Source organism: Phalacrocorax carbo, chromosome 10 (genome assembly GCF_963921805.1).
Source record: "Phalacrocorax carbo chromosome 10, bPhaCar2.1, whole genome shotgun sequence".
Taxonomy (NCBI): domain Eukaryota; kingdom Metazoa; phylum Chordata; class Aves; order Suliformes; family Phalacrocoracidae; genus Phalacrocorax; species Phalacrocorax carbo.
The window spans coordinates 20,427,396-20,448,276 of record NC_087522.1 but is presented as its reverse complement, the minus strand read 5'-3'; the positions used below and the strand labels follow the sequence as shown (position 1 = coordinate 20,448,276).

At 45.0% G+C, this 20,881-nt stretch overlaps 1 protein-coding gene across 3 annotated transcripts in view; it reads left to right on the top strand.

Moving 5' to 3' along the window:
• LOC104053365 (deubiquitinase DESI2) overlaps window positions 1–20,881 on the top strand; it is an 88,437-nt gene that overhangs the window by 24,196 nt on the left and 43,360 nt on the right. The window contains exon 1 of one of the 3 annotated variants that reach the window (XM_064462352.1): window positions 8,299–10,044. The exons of the other annotated variants lie outside the window; for them this stretch is intronic. Coding sequence (XP_064318422.1) covers window positions 10,006–10,044 — 39 coding nt within the window. The 5' untranslated portion in view covers window positions 8,299–10,005. Of the gene's footprint in view, window positions 1–8,298; window positions 10,045–20,881 lie in introns of those variants that run through there. 3 annotated transcript variants of the gene reach the window in all.

Genomic DNA, 20,881 nt, shown 5'->3' with positions numbered 1-20,881 from the left:
AGGAATGATGCTGATGGAGCAAGGCACAGAGTTCATTGGGAGGAGCAAGCCTGCTATTGGTTTTTGCTTTGTGGGCAGAAGTAGGACCTTGTGTATATTTTTGTGAGCTAGCAGGACTGCACCTGCATAACACCTTTACTGATATAATTTTTTCCTCAGAAAAATAGATAGGACTCCGATACTGGCATTACTGCTTAGGCAAAGTAGGCAACACAGGAAGAGTGATGCTATTTTATTTACTTATTTTTACTTTGTTTTATTTTATTTCAGGGCTTTAACAAGAAAGAGGCAAATATCACTGTCTCTGTTAGGCTAGGTTATGGCTGTAGGTGGGAACGTGTATGCTTTAGTGTTTGTGACACCTACAGTGAGGAACTGGCAGAATAGGCAAACTCTGATACACGTCTGAAGAAACACTGACATTTTTATATACTTACTCCGTTCCTTCAAGCAAAGTTATAGGGATGAGCAGTACTTCAGAAAAATTGGGCTCCTGTTGGCTATTGATTCCAGGATGGACCTTGCAAAGTTACATACTTAGGTCTGTGGCCTTCATTTTTTCAGTGGTTGAGGGTTGAAGAAATCTATATTGGCCATGGAACTTGGTGATAAGATCACCAAATTCACTCAATTAATTCCTATAATAATAAGCTAGTCCATTAGCCTGCAGTGCCACCTAGCCTCCTCATCCTTTGGAGAGCAGGAAGCATGGCATGAATATTTAGAAAGATAAAGGCAACTCGGAAAACATTCATGTACTGATCTTTTTTTCCTCTTTCTTTAATACAATAATTCAATCTCATCAGAAGATTTTCATCAGCACTTTGAAAATTGTTGCCCTGGTATTAGCCAGTGGGGGCAAAAATAGGGGAGAAGTAGAGATTATTTTTCTTTAAAATGTTAGTTCCTTGTTCAATGCAAGTATTACTCATAATTTGTAAGGTCTGAGCTTGGTAAAGAAGCAGCCAAGCTGGTGCATGACTCTTAAATATTTTAACAGTCTGATTCATCTCAAAGTGATTCAGAGACTATTGATAGTAGTCCTGTCAGGAGTTGCCATCTCTGTGGTGAAGTTGGAGCGGTTACCGGCATACCAGTAGTGCTTTGTGGCATTTCAAAGCAATCATGAGTTAAAAGTATGCAGGGAAATTAAGGTAGCAAATGAAGTTCTGGTGGGATGCTGATAATAGCATCTCTGCTACCTGAAGAAGTTATGTAGAGTTGGCTTCGGTCTGCAGGCAGGTGCCAGGGCACACTGCTGAGGGGAAAAACGGCCCTGGGAAACGGGAACCAAGGCTCTGCTGCCTGCCCTGCCAATGCATGCCCTGGGGAGTCAGGGCTGCTGCTGTCCCTTTCCTTCTTATTCCCTGATTCTTCATTAGGTGAGAAGAAGTTGGTGTACATGGGTTTGGACGCTATCTACCACAGGATAGCTGTTTGGCTGTGTTTCATGGGGAGCCACGCTCCTGGAATTGGAGGAAGCGACTGAAACATTAGCAAGGATGCAGGGTGGGAGCAGCATCCCAAAATCAGGTTGGATGCAGGTGGTTAGTGAAGGGTAAGAAAGATGTCCTTACATCCACAAACACCACCAACTTTGCAAGAGGCCTCTATGCCCTACCTGTCAGCTAAACCTTCTCTATCACTGTTGCAAGACAGAATTGTTTTTTCCTCACCCTTTGACTGGCTAGGCTCACATTTTTTGCTTGCTGTTCAGATGTTGATCTGACTTCTGCGTTACAGGATTTTTACCAAGCGATGGGGAAAATAAATTAAAATAATCCATTTCCAACCAGTACACTTCCAAGACATCTGTGATAGCTTCTGCCTTCCTAAATAACAAACGTATTTAATCTGAAGCTTTGGCTTTCTGTAGCTCTGCAGAAACAAACACACAGCTTTTTGGTTTGGTGCCATTAACCAGAATCTCCCTGCATTTAGAGTTTAGCGCATAGGTCCTTTGTGAAAGACTGCAAATGGTGACTAAACCTGAGGCCACTCTCATGCTGTGAACAAAAATAGGCAGAAAATGGAAAACGTGCATTGCCACAGGCTGCCTTTGTTCAGTGGGCTTTCAATTAGTTTGTCGTTGCCAAGTAAGACCTCAAACTAAGCTCAATGAATGTAGGTGGGATGCAACATCATTATTGGTTTTGTTTGATATGGATTTCATCTTATATTATAGCAGTATTTAAAAACACTGGTAGCCAGATTATGTTATGTGTACCACAGCATGCTTATGCAAATTTGGGGGTGGCAGGAGTGTGTGTGTGGGAAATCTATTGATTTCCATCTCCAAATCCTGCTAGATTTTCCTCTTTATCGACAGACATTCCTTCACTGTTTGATGATCTTTTTATATATGAACAATTTTGTATGAGAAGGTACTGCAGTGGGTTTTGGCTTGACTAAATAAAGAATTGGCTGAGCAGCGTACACATGCCTAATGGTTAGCCACAGCCTGTTTGCTCATACAGATTACATGCAAGGGCCTGTTTCAGCCGCCCCCTGGTATGCCTTATAGAGTATATTGGGTTAAACAAAACCCATCACTAGGCCTTGTAAGCCTGTAAAATGCTACCCACATTCAGAGATACAATAAATTGGCTTAAGAGTCTAACACTGAAGCCATACCCTCCTGTTGTTTTGAGGGAATGAGCTGCTCTCTGTATATAACCAAACAAGGGACGAGGTACTCCAAGGGGATTAGAGAGCTACCATCTTTGCTTAGGCATAGATTGATATCTCACTCTTTAAAATTAACAGATTTTCAAGTGGCAGGGGCTAAAACTAGTCAAAAAATGAACCAACTAAAGCTGGCATGGAGGTACCTATAGGTGGTGCTGGTCAGTAGAGCGTAGTAGTCTTAAGCCTATCCGAAGGCACTTGTGGATGCACCTGCCATCAAATCTGGCTTTTGGTGTGTTATTCTAGAAGGTAGAAAGTTGCTTGTGTTGTCTGGATGCTATAATAGCCCTCAAGAATCGCAGCATACTATTGTATGCTAATCATCCAGCGTGAGGCTACAGCAGGTAAAACAAAAAATGGGATTCAAGTTTTTGTATTCTGAAAAAGCCCCCAACCAATCAACCACAGTGATTTGTAAAGAAATTAATGCAATCATGGTAAAGCCAGTGGAGCACTTGTAGTTACTAACCACTGTTACCAAGCTGTAAGACTGTCTTGCAAGTTGTATTTTACTGTACTTTGCACGTACAATAAAAAAAACTCAAGGGAAAAGTTAAAAATTAGGACTAGTTTTGAGACACCTTTTGATATTTTTTTCTTCATTTCCTTTACGTTGAAGTTCTATGAAAGGACTGCACAGGGAGGCTTAGGTATAGAATAAAGAATACCTAAATTCTGTGAAAAGTTTATGATACTTATATGCATTTCGTCAATGAATATCCTGTATCACTACCTTTAACTTTTCTAGAATGACGGGGCTGCAGCTGTGATACAGCTGCAGAACATGATACTCAGCCTGACTGAAAAAAAGACATAATACCTGGGCATCTAATGCCTGGACACTAATCAATAGACAGCCTGAGGGTGATGGAACAGCGTAACTTAATAGCTAGGGAACATGTCTAGGAGCAAGTGCCGGAGCTGCCACCTGCTTTTCTGTGGATTTTCTTCACCCAATGTTAAATGCATTTGGGAATGGTGCCCTGGGGTCTTGTATCATTTGCTGTGTGGTGAGCAAGAAGGATGTAAGGTGCCTACACCAACTCTGTAATCTGAAGATTTGGGTGCTCTCCTTGATGGGGTGAGCTTTAAATCTGCATGACTAAGAGAGCCCAGGTTTCCAGTTCTCTGTAATCTAACTAACAGGTGATTGTACAGAAAGCAGTCAGTGGCCCCAGCAGTGTGGTTTCGAAGGAGCTTGGCCTTTTCTTCTGGATTCTGTGTTCAGCTGCCAACATGTGGTAGGAGGGGTCAGAGCACATCAGGCAGACCAAGTTAGCTGGGGGTATTATGTGCCACCGTGCTGATTTTCTGGGTCTCTGTCAGACTGCAACAGGAGTGAAGAACCACAGTGCCTTGGTTGGGTAGTTTTGGGCATGGTCAGCAGGGGGACAAAGATTCTCCTGGTCCAAGAGGGAGGCAGTTTAGGCACATTCAGGGTTAAGCAGCATCTGGCTTTTTGGATCACACCTTATGATGTCAGTTCCTATCTCTTTCTTTACAAGTGTGGCATTGCACGTCACTTCAGTTCTCTTTGGTCCTGACTGTAAGGCAGATTTGCTGTTTGGCCGAAGTCTGGTCACTTTGCTTCCCTGTACCCCATGACACTGGGTTGATGATGTATCTTTTCTCTTGCTGTTTACCTGTACCATGTCTTTAAATTACCACCTTTCACTGAGTATGTGCAGTTGCCTCCTGTGTGTTCATATGTTCAATAACATGGGTCCCTCCCTCCGCACCCCGCAGCTTCTAAGTATTATTATAACATAATGCAAATAAATAATCTGAAGGTGTTGCTGGTGGAAGAACCCTCTGAAACTAAACCTGCTTAGCTCCTCAGGTATACAACACAAATTACTGTTCCTGTGTGCTGTCCCTTTTAACTGCATGCGTTGGCTGCTCATGAACCATTATTGTTTGTGCTGTGAATTTATAAGAATAATAACAGCAACAACTACTTGCTTTAGCATCAAAATGAACATGAATGTTCAGCATTTTCATCCCAGTTTCCAGGTTGAAAGTCTCCATGCTTGTGTTGTTTGATGTAAACAGAGATGATAGAGCTCTATAGTCCTCTGGGGCCTGGCCATGGCCCAGGAGCACCATTTCAGCCCAGCCCAGGGCTGTAAGTCCCTGCCCCAGCAATGCCTGCCTCAGTGTTGTGGCAGGATGCTGGTCTCCAGCCCTGCCCTGCTGGGCCCGACCCATGGGCTGATGTCCCGGCTTGGCTTTGGACCTGCCTTGTCCCTATGAACTTGCCTGATGATCTGGACTCTTGGCTGAATGCTGTGGCCATCTCCAGGCCTGCACTGCACACCTTGTTCATGGGCTGTGGGACAGTGAAGTCCCTGCCCTGCCAGCCATGTTATTGCACTCAGGTCCCCATCCCTTCAGGAGCTGCCAGTGTTCTTTGCTCCCTGACAAACAACCTAATGTTCAAAATTTGAGAAGTGTGGCTGCAATAAGAAGGGAGGCAAAGTGCAGAATGAAGAGTGACTCACTGAGGGATTCAAAGCAAAAGTTAACTTTGTTACCCCCAGCAACTAACAGGCACCTAGCTTTCAGCTACAGATCCCCACAGTCTTGGATAAAGTCTTTGAAATGGTTGAAATAATGCAATTTGACTGTTGTTCTTTCCTTTGTTGTGCAATCTGAAGTTAAATATTTCACATATTGCCTTATATAGGGCAAAGCACAAGCCCTTTGCCATTGCTGGCATCCTGTGCTGATGTTCTCTGCCCGTTTTTTCCTGTATCCGACACTCAAGTCAGACAGGAATCAGTCAGCTCCTGGTATATGCAAGTGTCTCAAGTAGAAGTGAGATAAAACTCTTTCCATCAAAATGCTCCTGCAATAAGGCTACAAAGCTCCAGCACCTACTCAGGAGGTGATTTATTGTTGTAGATGGAGGAAAGGCAATGCTAATCTCTTTACATTCTCAAATATTCTCCACCATTCTGAGAGACCTGAAAAAAATACTGTCTCTAGTTTCTAAAAGGCCATTTTATACTTCCTTTAAAAAGGGTAGTCCTGGCTAATGTGCTCAGAATGGGATGATAATGACAACTTGACATGGGCAAAAGCACTATATACAATCCAAAATGACGAGTTGTCAAAAAGTATAATGGACAGCCAGGATAGGTGTACCTGATGTGGAGACAAGACCATTACGTGTCTTGAAATTTAAACTGGGCAGCCCCGCTGTGAAACATGCTTGAAAGCCCCATTGTCTACTGGGTTGCTAAGGAGCCTTTGAAAGTGCATGAGGGTAAATTAAGGAAAGGTGTTAATTTAAACTAGAATTCCTGAAGAGCAAGACAAGTAGGCAGACCCTCAGATACAACCATCATCTCTAATACATCCATTAATTCTCTCTTGCACTGCTGTTCTTTTGTTCTTGTTCCCCGTGGAATGTCTCAGCACTGTTCACAGTGCCCAGCACTGCCACTTTTGTGACTGGGACCTGGGGGAGGTGGCTGAAGCTCTCACCCAGGTTGAACCAGCCTTGGTTAATGTACCAGGTAATTACTGAAGGTTGTACCTCATTCTTGGTTTTCCTATCCATGTTGGATGGTGGCATTATCTTCCTTTTAACCCTTTTCATTTCACCTCTTTCTAATCTAAGAACACATGTAAGACCACGTTGTCTGCTTTAGACAGTGATCCGTGAAGATACTTATTTCTGTCATGAATAGTAAGTGTAGATGACCACAATTAAACTGAAATACATTAATCCCTATGCTAGGGATGTTAAGAACCTCAGAAAATCTGGCCTTGCAAGAGGCTGTTTAAACGTGACTGAAAGTGTTGTCTAGCTTTAGGCATATGCATGGGAACAATGTGTGTTTCTGCTATGTCCTAAAAGTAGCATAAGCGGTTAAAACAAGAATTCAAAACAGATCCCAAAGCTCTAGTTCCAGCTGCTTTAATCAGTAGCAAGAAGAATCTCCCTTTCCTCTGTATTTGCAATTCATTTAAATTTTAATGCTTTTACAGGGCAAGACGCAGACTCTGATGCCTTTTGGCAGCAGGGCTATCTGCAGGATTGTAGTTATGCCCCTGAAATAGAACAGTTCAGTGTCTTGACTGGTATCAGCATGAGCTGCTGATGGAACACTTTAACACAGCCCAAAGCAAACCAAGTCTTGTAAAAAGTTTATGTGACTGTTAAACAGCTTATGTTAATGATAGGACACTTGTATTCAGACTGATCCCTTCTCCCTGGAGTTGCAATGTTGCCTAGAATAGAATGGGGTAGAAAAAGAGACTTTAAAAGGATCACTGGAACTCTGATGAGGCTGTCACCATGTGGAACAACTTCTTCCCCTGAAGGGGAAGAAAAGGGAGCCTAGAGCAACAACATTCGTAACGTAGCTCTCGCAGTTATGTTTCAAATTAGGGGGAGTAAATCCAGGTCTTAACGTGCAAGTGACATATACTGTCTCTCCTACAGCTGAAGTCCTTTAAATAACAAATGCAGATTTAGACTGGCTTTGATCTCTTAAAGCAAGAATATGAGTTTAAATACAAGCTTTTAGCATTAAATTTGTTTTCCTCCTCTATGTCTAAAATTTAGAAGTGGAATTCTGGTCTTAATTTATAGCTTCCCCCTTCCCCCGCTGATTATTTTAGAAATGTTTGCAGGACAAAACATCTAAGCTTGTGGCTGCCTGTCACCTTTCCCAAATCCTAGGTATTTATAGATGTCTGTCCCTGGTTTAAGTCTCTGAATTTATTTTAGTGAACTCTGGGCAGAGCAGACATTGGAGTTAATTTAGCAAGTAAGCATGTGGACAAGTGTAGGAAGAGCTTGTGTGCTGCTTTTCTTTTCCAGTTACATCAGTTGGTTTAATATCAGCTATTCCCTCTTCTTTCAAGTAGTGTTAAAAAATCACCATCACCAGAGGACATATACCCAAAAGTGCCAATCTCGGGATATCTGACAGTTTAGCAGGAGCTCTGTGGGATTCAGTAGGAGGTTTGGTTTACAAGTCAGGGCAGGAATGATGGTGCTTAGCCAGAGGGAGCTTTTCATTGCTTCACGGCCTTTAAGATGATGATGGGGGTCCAGTCTGTCCTGTGAGCAGTATCTGAACTCTGAGATGGTAGGGCAGAGGAGGAGGCATCTTCTCCCACCTGAACAAACTGCTCCTGCTGAGTCAGATGGTTAAAGGCACCTAACAGGGAAGCTGGAGTTGGTGGGTTGGAGGACCCGGGGGGTGGGTGGTTGGGACGCTGGCCTCACCCCTGTGCCACGTGCGTGGAATTGCCTAGCCCACCCATGGAATGACCGGCCCAGATGAAATTACTGTGCTTGGAGTCCCTGACACGATGCATGCCCAGGCCCAAGCTGTGGCTTTGCCCTTTCAAAATGAAAGCGCATACTATTAGGGCAAAACCGTTCTGGGTCTCCTTTGGCACTGGCTGGGAGAAAAGTTTTCTGTCTGACTCTGTCAGGCTGGTGCTTAGCTTTGCGGGATGTGGGCTCGCTTTCCTTTTGTGCTGCCTGCCTCCACCACAAATCCTCCTGCATGCTGTGTAACAAGTCATTTGTGAGGCTGCAGCTCTATGGTCTTGTCCTTCCACTCCTGACAAAGGGAGGTGAGTCCTCCGGGACGGGATGGTTCCCATGCGGCTGAAGACAGTACCGGGAAGGGCTGGGGCATGCTGGGCTTTGCTGATGTAACGGGCTCCCTGCAATTTTCATTCAACTCCGGTTGGCTGTGCGCTGGCAGAGCCTCAGATACGCCTCCCGCTCAGATGAGGTCATCCCTGCTTTTTTTTTTTTTTTTTCTTTGCTTCTCCCCCTCTTTTGGGCTGCTTCAGAAAGAGTCTGCGGAGTCAGACACGTTTAAGGTCAGCGTGCTAATCCCCACACCACGGCAAACCTCTGGGTGCAGGAACCCCCTCCAGCCCCAGCCCCCCCCCCGCTACACTTTCCCAGCACCATCACAGACCCTGCTCTCCCTTTAAAGAGAGAGGAGGAGCAAAGGGAAGATGAGTTTACCGCAGTGGATTTTATAATTGACTCTCGCGTCCAAGTCAGAGGGGAGTGTTTGCTGGCAAGACATTGCAGAGCTGCCCGGGCCTAACACGAGTGTAAAGTATCTCCAGGACGGAAGAAACTCCAGACCCTGCCGCTGCCAGAAGTGAAACTACTCGCCCTGCCCGGTCGCTTCGTCCCTTCCCCGCCCTCCCTCCGAGTGCCATGCAGGGATGCAGCCAGCCGGCAGAGGACGGGGTAGGTCCCCCCGGCTGTCAGTCAGCGGGGGCTGCCCGGCTCGGGACGAGCGGATCCCAAAATAAGGACTGACCCGGGCGGGGAGCAGAGCACGCGTGGCCGGGGGCGCCCGGCCCCGGCCCCGCACCTGCGTGGGAGCATCGCCCGCTCGGCATCGCCCTCCCTCCGGCCCCCGCCGCCGGGTAATCCCGCGCTACCTCCCGCGGAGAGCTGCCCGCTAACTTCGGCGCCGGCCCCAGCTCTGCGCCCGCACGGCTGTGGGCAGGATGGGGTTTGCAGCATCCCCCCTCTGCCCCGGGGGCAGCGAGCCCCTTCCTCCTCTTCCTCCTCCCACCGCCGAGCCCCGCGCTGGAGCCCCTTTGGCACAGCCTCCCCGCCATGTCCTGCCGGGGGCGGGGAGCCCGCTCCGGAGCGCCTGAGAGCGGGGCGAGCTCCCGCTCCAGCACCGCGGGCAGCTCCCGGCCCCGGAGCCCCGGCCCCGCGCGGTGCCGCCGAGCTCGGCAGGGACGCGGTGCCCGGCTCCGGAGCTGCTCCGCGCCTCGGCGCTGCGGCTGTGGCCGGCAGCCCCCTGCTGTGCGTGGCAGCACGCCGTTCTGCCGAGAAGGACGCCGAGATCCCCCCGCACACACGCACTGCCGCCCGCCTCTCCCACGGAGCCAGAAGAGGGCTTTTCTCTAGGCTCGGAGTCTGCTCGTCTCCTGTGGATCGGGATTTACAAGCTCGGACGGTGCCTGGTTACAGCGGTGGAGGAGTCTACGAACCCCGAGGTCTGCTACAGAGTTAGAAAGAAACCTCGAATCTGTCGCGCTGTGGAGGGGTGGAAAAAACCCTATACAACCTGCAAACCCAGCTCAAGCCTTTCTGCCTCCCTGCAACCAACTTTACACCCCCACCCCCCCCACCCCCCAACGGCGAGAATTCCCTCCTTTCCTCCTCCCTTCACGCTCCTTCCTTTGGAGACTGTAGGATGAGGCATTTCCTTCTATCTGGCTCAGGGTAAAAGCGTACCCTGGGGGCAGCAATACACATCTGGCAGGGACTGAAAGGTTTTAATCCGGCCCCTACTGCAATCAACAATGGCAAATGAACCGGTGATTCTGAATGTTTATGACATGGTGAGTATGAAACAGTACTGATTTGGGGGGCGGGGTGGGGTGGGGGAGCACTGGGTCTGTGTGGGAGTTTGGACTTGGAGGCAGGCATTGTATGAAGAGGAGCCAAGCACAGATCCCCAGAAAGGCTGATCCCCACCCCCCCAAACTCCTCATCCAAGCATTTCGTGTTCTGTCTGTCAGAGGCGGTGCTGACCCCAGCTTTTTTCTTTGAAACATTTAGCTTATTGGGCCAGATTACAGGTAAACCTGTGCCCAATTTTCTGCAGGATCATTCAGGAGCAGCACTGGGTGAGGGGAGGACTTTTTAATTTCCAGTGTCCCAGTTAAGGAAGGAGGTGCGATCACTTCTCTTTTTGTTGGACCTAATTGTCCTTTCATTTTGAGTGAGCAAGGACTACCAGGCTGTGGGGAAGGGGTCAGGATTTCATCCAGGGAGGAGAAACAACAGTGGAATTGCAGTAAGGACGTGGTTTCTAGGCTAATAATCTGGATCAGTCCCTCATATGCATAAGGCTGTAGTTAATAATTTTCTCTGAAGGTTAATTGCGACAACAGGAGTAATAAATTGTCTGAACTGGTGAAGTTTCAGCACAGGGACAAGCTGCTCAGCAATGCTTCCTGAAAGTTCACAGTGTAGCAAGTGGCTTTCCTTGCCCTCCTCTTGCAAGGGCAAATGTGAGTGGGAATTGTCTGTGCTGACAAATCAGAAGATCCAAATCCTAGCCTTGGCACAAGCCCCCAGAGAGAAGAAGGGTTGGCACAACCTGTTTGCTTTCTGGTCAGACAGAAGCTTAAGAGAGGCGTGTTCAGATGAGGAACATTTTTATGATAATGTACTTCCCCTCTGTTTTTTGTTTATGTGCTAATGATAAAACACCTGGTTTTCAGATCTTTCAAAAATGTAGTGAACTTTGCTGGGGAAAATATAACTTTATGAGGCCTGGGTGCTGACTGAGCTCTAAATATCTACCTCCGGACCTTCAATGTATGCCTTAAATGGCACACATTTGCTTTTTGTCACCAGGCAGTGACAACTTTCAACAGGAAGCCCACAGAATAGTGTGGGTTTCCCTGTTGGGGGAATCCAGAGGATAGACACCAACGAGATTAGGAGTGGGTTGCTGTAAATGTCAAACCTCCTCTTATTACAAAGATTAAGTGATCTTTTGTTGACTAAAAAAGCCGGGTTGTTTTCTGAGGGAAGAGGGAGTGGTACGGGCTGTTTAGGTAGGACTGTATCTGTATTGGAGGACAGTCTGAAAAGCACAACTACTATGGCTTGAAGTTGCCTCTTCCAGAGCTATTATTGTTAAATTGAGCAAGTTGGTGTAAAATCTTTCCCTAGACTTTGATCTTGAGTGTTTAATGGTCAGTTGCTTGGCAGCCTGAAGTGTAAACTCCCCCAAGCTGTTTTTCAACCAATAACAGGTCTTCAGCAGGTCTGGTAACCCAAGCAGGTGGTAGCTAGTGCTTGGTAACAAATGCACATGCAAGAGTTTCTCGTTAATACTTTGAGGAAGATAAAGGGGTTGTGTTGCCCTTTTATTATATCCACTGTCTTCCTTATAATTTTTTTAGTTTTTTCTGCAGCAGTCTGTGGTCTGAACTTTCCTCTCTTGGCCACTGTTGATCTGTCCCAAATCAGTGAATGTTCTGCTACTGAGCTGAAGAGATCCGAATACTGGATGGACATGGTCTTTCCATTTTTTCATGTGATTGGCACCAAAGATGAAGCCGAGAGAAATTATGGGAGAAGGGACTTGCTGTTCATGGTCACTGTGTTCTGAGAGGGACACCCAGATGCAGTGAACTGAATTGAGGTAACCAGTTTCATTCAGACCGAGTAATTTTTGCTACTTAGCAAGCCATGAAAACCTTCATATGTGAGTACTAACTCCATGGGTTAACCGCAAGTAAAAGCTTTGTACATAGAAACCATTCTATTTTCATATAGCATCTGTCTGACTACCACTGAGTCACCTCTAGTTCAAGTCCTACATTATGATTATTGAGGCTACATGCTTTTCCATTGCTGCTATGATTTTAACACCATGGAGGTTGGAATGTAGCCATGCAAAATCTGCACTTTGTTATACTGTGGTGAGGAATTGCGGGGGAACTGGGAAATGAGCACATTTGCTTGAATGACTGTTGGAAAACTAGTCTCAATGAAAAAAAAAAAGACAGCTGGGGATAACAATTAACTGAATGTAAAGCTCTGCTTTCTTGACAAGGAACGTGACCCCTGTATGGCATCTGGAAGCACTTACACTGCAGGAAAACTTACCCCTAGGGTAGAAGTTCAATTATGGGCTTTGTGCAGCTATGAAATGCCCACTCTGTGTAGTCTTGTGTATTCAAAGATCATAGCCATTTATCCTTTTACTCATTGGATATGTACCAGGCTTCTTTAGGAAAAAAGTGTTTTTATTTAATGAGGTGTTTTGCACAAATAGCTGAAGCAGGTAGATCTATTTGTAGACTTATTTTGTTCAGCATAAAAGAATTGAGCAAAAATCACTAGGTATTCCAAGTGTTCAGAATATCGTCATCAAAAGAAACTTCGCTCACCCTAGCATGCAGGGTGATTATATCCTGTTTTATCTGTTGCTAAAGAGCTTGTACACACCTGTACACTTGCAAAACAGACAGGGCAGGAGAACTTTGCTGCTCAACCAGGACATTTTAAAGAGTGAATGTGCAGGATACTGAACTCTGATTTAAGGTATAAGCGTGAACACAAAATAAAAACATGGCTCATGGGTTTGATCATGGATCAATCTCTTTCCCAACCTGAATCCAGCTTGCGCATGGACTTACTTTAAGCCCACAGGTGTTCAGAGACCTGCATGAAATATATGGGTCTATAAAATCTATGAGAGAGTTTACTCTGATCAATCAGTTATGACTTTGCCTTCAGAAGGATAAATGAAATTCCTCTTCATAAATTGCAGCTTTCTTCCCTTCATTCCACCTTAATAAGCTATTTATTGTGGATTAGATCTTACTTAGATCACAGGGCTGACTTTCTTCAGCCAGGATATCATCCTGTTTCCTCATCGCTTTAAGTCTTTGTGGCTTACTTTGGAATAGTTGACTTAATCACTGTACATTAATAAATGTTGCCTACTTAAATCAGACAGAAGAGTAACTGCAATTATTGCCTAGGTTTAAATCTTCAACAAGCTAAACACGTTCCACTAAAAATAGTTCAGTTGGCAGAGTTTCAAGCTGGGGGCTCTCATAATATTTTCAGCTCATTGCTTAGCACATTCATGCTATCAAATTAAAAGCAAAGATATTCATATCACTGCTGTCCCTCTTTTATTACAGATATGGTTGTCCTGAATTTCCACTGTCTTTGCACCTGATAACATACAAACCTGTCATTTTGATCTACTGGTATTTTTGCTTACTCTTTATGCTGGGCAACATGAGCCCCTGAGATGTGCTGCAGAGGAGAATGAGAGCCCTGGTCAGCAGGAAGCCAAGGTGCAATGATGGAAGGTCTGTTGGACAAGAGGGGTGAGGCTCTTTCTCAGCCTTGTCCCACTGTTATTCCATGACATTACTTGTCATCCTCTCTGGAGGGAATGAGTGGGAAATAAGATTCAGGTCACTGTAGACACACCAGCTCTGAGATTTTTCCCTGTGACTTCCAACTTCAGAGAGGTAGCCAAAATGTAATTATTTATAATGGTCCTCCCATACCCTTTCAGTTCTTTATATAACTAATATCATTTGCCAGCTAAATGGCTGAAAGCAAAGGGTGGCCCTGCAGGTGACTGACTGGGGTCTCTCTTGCTTCACTGATCAGTGAGTGATGGTGTCATTGATTTGATTTCTCTGTCACACCACTGAGTGGATCATCCAAGTGGCCCTGACAGAAAAACAAACACAACAGCATTCTTGTCTCCATGGCAGTGATAAAGGCCCTGGTTTGTGTTTGTGATATTACAGCAAGCAGCCTGCGCTGAAGCAGGGGTTGCATTTTGGACTGAGGATGTAAAAGCTGATAGTCATGCATGTAGTTCCTAAGAGTTTGAGGAACACAGATCTCACTCCTGATTTTTACTGGTGTGGTGGAACAGAGCACCCCGGGAGGCTACATCTGCACAGAGGGTGGTATTTCTGGGGAGGGAGAGAGGGAGGAAGGTGGTGTTACAAGCCATAAGAGTTTATCTTCCTCTGTGAGAGAGGAGAATGAGTTTCAGCTGTACCACCAAGAAACATTGACCACGCGCTGTGTAGCCAATCAGCTGATGGTCTCCCAGCAGAGGCTGATCAGAAGATGATCACAGTCTGTGTGTTACTTAGGTGGGGAGAAGAGTTCTGATGAGGTTGTTTGCACCTCACCTTACAAATGCCTGTTGTCTGACCGTTGCCTCTCCATAGAGCTGCGCTGAGTGACTGAGGGCTGGTAGAAGTTGTAAGAAGCTGTCTGGCTTGTCTGTCAATTGTGGGAGGTAGGTAGGGTTTTTGGACAAGCAGTTGTGGTGTGGTAACCTGTATGTGGGATTCTGCAGCAGATCCTGGGACAGGGAGAAAGCTGGGTTTTGTTTATTTTATGTGGTCTGAGAAAAGGATTGTGAGAGGGTCCCTGTGTGAAGTGGATGTACCAGCTAGCTGTGAAGAAAGTCATAAAGCTAGAGGGTCTGTATGGCCACAGAATAAACGCATAAAATTTTACTTCTTTAAGCTAACTTCTCTGACAGAAAATAGTATTAAGGAGGTGGGAGTTACTTTTCCTTTTGCTCTTTTCAGCTCTAATGTTCAGCATCTTGCTTTAACATCTGTTGCTTTCATGAGATCAGGAGGTGATGACTTGTATGTACCACTGAAAACCAGCACAGACTTACCATTGTAGTATCCCTTTTCAGCTTGCTAGGCAAGTGGAAAAGAGAGACCGAGACTCTTGGCCACTATAAATGTTTTGGGACTGAAGGCATAGAGGTGTTTTGTACCTCTAGTTTCAGTACATAAGGAGCCTTTGAGCCTATTTTAGAAGCAGCAACAGGATTGCAGGCAGAGCACTTCATTCTGTGAAGTGATTGTTTTAAGCACTGACTAGATCATGGTACATTTTATTATCTCTCTGGAGGAAAGAATAAGTCTAGTTACTCAGAAAAATGTCAACATGTTTGTGATTACTGTTAGAGGTCTCAGATGCTCTCAGCTCAGTCAGAAGAGTGAGAAATTCTATTGCAGGTGGTGGTCCCACCTCTGCACTACTTGTTAGTTGTTTTTGAGCTGTTATGTGTGGAGAAATGCAGCATCACCTGGCTCTGTTTGGTACTCCAAGAAGCCACTTGGAAAGCCAGGGGACAACTTCATCAAGTAGGTTGATAGCTGCGAAGTTTCTTGCTGTGTTGAGCTGAAGAGATGCTTTAAATCAATAGTGGTCCTGAAAGATTAAGGGATAGACAGTCACTAGGATCTCTTATTTCTTCTTCCTCCTTCATATGTTGGTTAATGGAATGCATTTAACAAATGGAGAGCAAAATGTGAAATACTGCCTTTTAATTAAATTCTGGCAACTCCTAATAGGTATATATAAAAAAGTTGTTCTAAAACAAAATCACTGCTTTTTAAAACACATTAAATGAAATGTTTTGCCTCTTCCATAAAATATTTGCCAGTTATCTCTGGGCAAAACTATTTGCCAAATCTGAATCATTTCAGTTCTCTCAAACATACTGTTCACTCAAAAGTTTACCATTTTCTTGGAAGGGCCTTGTAGGTGTATCATATTCTTATTTATCCTGTGGCTACTCTCAAAAGCTCATAAGAACTCTCTCTCCTGTGAATAAGCCATAGCTAAGGAAGCTCTGAGGTCTCATATCTTCTTCACAGGCTTGTTGGGTGGGTCAAAGGTAAATCCTTAAATTGCTGAAGAAAAAGGGAAAGACTTTGGTCTTGGGATTGTACTTTATCACTGACTCTTCATTTATCCAAAGCCTTTTTCTCCTGTCTTCAAACCATACCAAGTATGGTGTCTGGGTAACAAAACAGAATGGTGAGGTAGCAGGGTCCTGGTGTCTAGTAGTGGGTTTCCCCACAGTGCTATAACATGTCCTACGTAAGTGCTAAACTGTTTCTACGAGTGGTTGAACATAGAGCTAGTCACAGGTGGTAGTGTGAGAGATCAGGCAATCTCAGGTGCTTGTTCTCAGTGCCTTCCTGGAGCTTTTAATTGACCTTCTGTGCTGGCTTCCTTGTAGGACTGAGTTTTGACTGTTAAACTATGCTTATGCTGCATAGTAGGTCTGGGGTTTACAATCAGTCTAGTATAGACTAGACTAGTTCTGCTGCAAAATCTGTAACGGTAATGTCATACTATGATATTTGTTATTATGGGCCCAAAAACTCTCTGGGAAGACTCTTGCTTAGAGGCCACAGAGAACAGATAGACCACTGCTGTGAATGGGACAGGAGGCAGAGAAAGCTGCTCTCACTGGATGTCAGCAGAGTCCTGAGCCCAAGATATGTGAGGGCCATCCAGACTGCTTCACTTTTCTTGGATGCAACATTTCCCAGTGCAAATGCTCTTGACTTTTTTTTTAAAAAAAAGTAATTAAAACAAAATGTAGTATGGCAAATATGATGGCAGGACATGAGAATTTTTCAAATAAATTGGGCTGAGCAGCCTGGCAGTGTGTGCAGGTAAGGAAGGCTAGGCTTTGTTTCTGCTTCTCTTGTTCTCCTAGACTGCATCAATTTAATTTGAGTGACAACAGGCTGACATCAAGCAAGCCAGTCTTAGAGTAGAATTGTTCCCTTGCCCTGCTCGAACTTGGGAGCAGAGGGAAAAGGAAAGCAGTTTGGTGATGCAGAGCACTGTGTTGTAGTCAGTGCCTGGTTCAAGCCTGTGAGAAAATGATGAAATGCAGCTAGACATCCCTTCTCTCTTGTATCTTTGGAGAGAGGAAATCAATTGGAGGAAGAAAAGATAAACTACTACGCTGAGCTGCAGCTGAGTTCAGTGCTTCAAGAAGAAGGAATCCACACATGGCATCTGATCTAAACCAATTAAGAAGCTAAAGAGTAAGGGGTATGGCCTGGGTTAATAAGTCCAGTGATGTAGCGTGCCCATTTATGCATAATAAATGGATTTTTGTTGTCTTAGCAACAGCCTGGAAATATGTTATCTACCAGGGGAACAGTCTGTTTTGATGTTGTCAGGGTGACAAGCTAGCTACCTGTCCATGTTGCCGCTGATCTTCTCTAGCGTGGCAGTTCCTTAGCTGACTAATCTATGCTTATGCGTAAGATGTCTTAAGAGCTGTCTCTTGACTGTACACAGAGCATTGGTATCTCCATCTACAGCATTCATCCCATCAGCAAGCTCATTGAACCAGTGCTCTGTTGCCCAGTGGACTGACTTGAACTGACTCATCCAGGGCAACGCAAGAGTTCTTACTTTTGCTAGTCCTCCATGCGCTAGGAAAACTGCCCCACAACGTGTTCTCCTTCACACAGCAAATATAAGAAACCCTTAAGAGTGAGGAGAACCTAGGAAAGCTAACACAGTGTGAAAAATGTGTGAACTTTGCTTCTGGAGCAAAGTTTCACAGGTCCTGTCATTAGCCCAGTTCCCACATCAGTGCTCTTGAATCGGTTCCTGCAGATGATAGTCTGACTTAGTGTCTTTAAAGTACTCATGTCAAGGCAGCCTGAACTCTTGTGGAGTCAGGAGTCTTATGGGAAGGATTTCAGGTGTAAGTCCAGGGGCTCAAGGTAAGGTCAGATATAACCTAGAGATACAGAAAACTTCTGCTGCTACTGGAAGTTTCCTTTAACCCCATACACAAGCAAAGTCACAATCCCTGGCCTGTCTCTGAGCAACTCTGAGAGAAATTATTATTTCCTCTTGAAACCGTATGGAAGCTGGTTTCCAGTTAATTTTAGTCTGGTGTTTTTTGCGGTTTCCCCAAACAGAAGTACAGACTCCTTTTAGAACATGGTGCTTTGGTTAGCAAGATTTAGCCTCTGGCTCACTAGGCTGTCAAGGTTCCTAATGTCACTTGGCTATTCTTTAAAACAAAACCCAAAACCAAACAAAACACTCTTAGTATTGATGAAAGCTGATGTGTTGACAGTACTAGGGACTGTCATTCTCCTACCCAATAAATTTAGGCTGGTGGTAGCAAAGCAGACCCTCTGTCTTTTGTACTTTGTCTCTGGTTTATACATTGAGCTGCTCTGGTGTTGTGGCTCAGCTGGTCATCCAGCTGCCTACTGAGGCAGCCCACAGGGACCAGTTATGCATGTGGTGGGAGCTTCTGCTGTGGAGAGCTAAGCACTAGTGATGGAAACAGAGCTACTAAGTTGAAACAGCTGTCAGGTCCATTTCTAAGTGTGGTGATGGGCAGGTATATAGTTGTGCATTAGTGCAATGGACTGAATTTAAATGGGTGTCCTAGGGCTGAAAGCTATGTTAGTGACCTGGGTTACCCTTATTCTAATTCTCTGTTTGTTTCAGTCTCTCTTGTTCTTGTCATTATGCCAAGATGACGTAGCTGAAGCTGGGGAGGGAGGCAGAGATCAATCAATACATAAAAATCTATATTTCTGCTGGGGAAGAAAAGAAGCAAAATTGAGAAGTCTGAAGATTCGTTCTCTAGCAAATGGATTCAAACTGTTAGGAAAGAAAGAAGTTTGATACCATTTTAGGTAAACACTGGACGTTCTTTAATATGAAAGATCTAGAGGACTGAAAGTAGGTATCTCCTTACTTCAGAGCTTTATCTAATCAGCATATGAATCTGTGAGACTTTTCATCTCAGAGCAAAATATGAGGCTATGTCCTAAGAGTGGAAAACTATTTTAATTGGTAACTTAGTTTTTCAGCAATGAATCTTAATGAACCTGGAAAAGCAATAATAAGGGAAGAAACGCTGTGGGTTACAAATGATCTCTGATAGGTTCTAATGCTTCTCTACAGAAGCAAGTGTCAGATGTTAGAAATGCTGAAAGCATTTCAGCCTGTTTAGTAAGTCCCTCCATCATGTGGGTCAACACATGGGTCGAATGCCATGGAACTACTGACAGATCCACGTCTCTGGGAGATGCAGGACCCAGCACAGTGTTAACTGATAACATGGTTTGCTGAACCTTCAAACATGGATCTGTTACTGTGCTTTCCATGCAGTCTTCCTTAAACCCACAAGGAACTATCAAGCCCTTTGCTGTTCTCTTCAATATCTTCTGCTAGTGATTGATTTATACCGGATACTGATACAAGAAACGTTTCCTAGATGGTGATTGGTGCCTTAGGGTTTAGAGCGCATGAGGAGCCCAGTGTTGCCTTCTAGAGTGAATGATAGGCTTTGCCGTAGGTGTACATGGTGTTCTTCTAGACATCTGTTCTTGGCTCATCTGTGTGTCTTGCTCTGTCTGGGACTACGTGGAGCAGATGATTTTATAATTGCCCTATATTTGTCATTTCCTCCAGCTCTGGATTAGCCTGGTGAATGTGAGAAGTGACAGAAAGAGAGGACCAAGAGGTTAAGCATGGGACTGATCTGCTAAGGCATTAATCTGCACGCTTGGGTAGTACTTGGGCCAAGAGCCTCAGCAGGCTTCTTCTAGAAGAGGCCTAGGTTGTAGGGCAAGGCTGAGATGCTTTCTTAGCAAACCACTTATCTAGAACATGAAAGGCTCTGTTCAGCTGCCTAAGCGCAGACATCAAGGGCCGTTTTAGGATATCCATCTGACCTTTGGCTTCCTCTCAGGAAAGTCTGTGTCTCTTCAGTCATGGATCCTGGATCCTGTTTCATAGCTATCAACTTTGTAGAGATGTATTGAATATTTTAGGGCATTTGAGGTGGCATGATGTGCCCAGAGGTTCTGACATGAACAGTAGTTCTGTGCTGGGGAAAGATCAGTAGTAGCTCTGCATTTGACTTCTACCATCTAGTGTGCTGATGCATCTGGAGTGACAGAGACCTGGTTAAAATCCCTGAGGGGCTCGAACACAACTGCTCCTTCATGCAGGTCTGCCATAGAAGCAGATGGCAGGAAACTCTGAATTTGGTTGTTCTGGGTATCTTGTGTCAAAACACTTAGTTTGCTAAGTGAATATTTAAAAAACAGAACAGTGGGTGCTTCTAGTGGATCCTAGCTGTCCAGGAGGGTGTCCAGGCTGGAGTCAGGCTATAGCATTACTCACTTGTTCTCTGCCCCACTGACCGTGTATTTTATATGAAAGGAATTTTTATTTTATATGAAACAAAACTGCTTCACCATGAAGGACTGATCCAGATACCCTATGAGAGCATGACCAGGCTGCTTCCCTCTGAGGCAGGTGGAGAGCCAAACCCCTTCTGCCAGGCTGAGTAGTTAGAAAGTTGGTCTGCGTCCTCTTGGACATGTGTCTGGACTCCTTTTTATCAGATACAAGCAGAAAGCATTTGCTCCTCCTGATCAGTAGAGGCCAACCTTGCTCTTCCTTCCTCCTATTGCTTTGTTTCCATTCAGGGCATCTTTTGAATGGACGTCAGGCTGTGCCCTCTGTTGCCCCTGCTGCCTTTTACTTCTTAACTGGCTACCTAACCTGGACAGTCAATTACTTTTTTCGGAGTCTGTCCCAGCACTAAGAATACATAGGCTAGTGCATCTTTAGAGTACCCCTGTGATGGAGGCATTGTAGCAAAGTGGGAAGGTGGTGCAGGAGGCCTCCAAATTTGTAGAGGCCACAGCTAAAAATGCGTGTCCCGAGCTGAAATCCACCCACCATCTGTCTCCAGTTCTAACATTCATTGTTCTTGATTGCTGTGCCCTTGTTCACTCTAATTTTTATATCTGCTCGTTATCCAAGGCAGCTGGCTATCTTCTC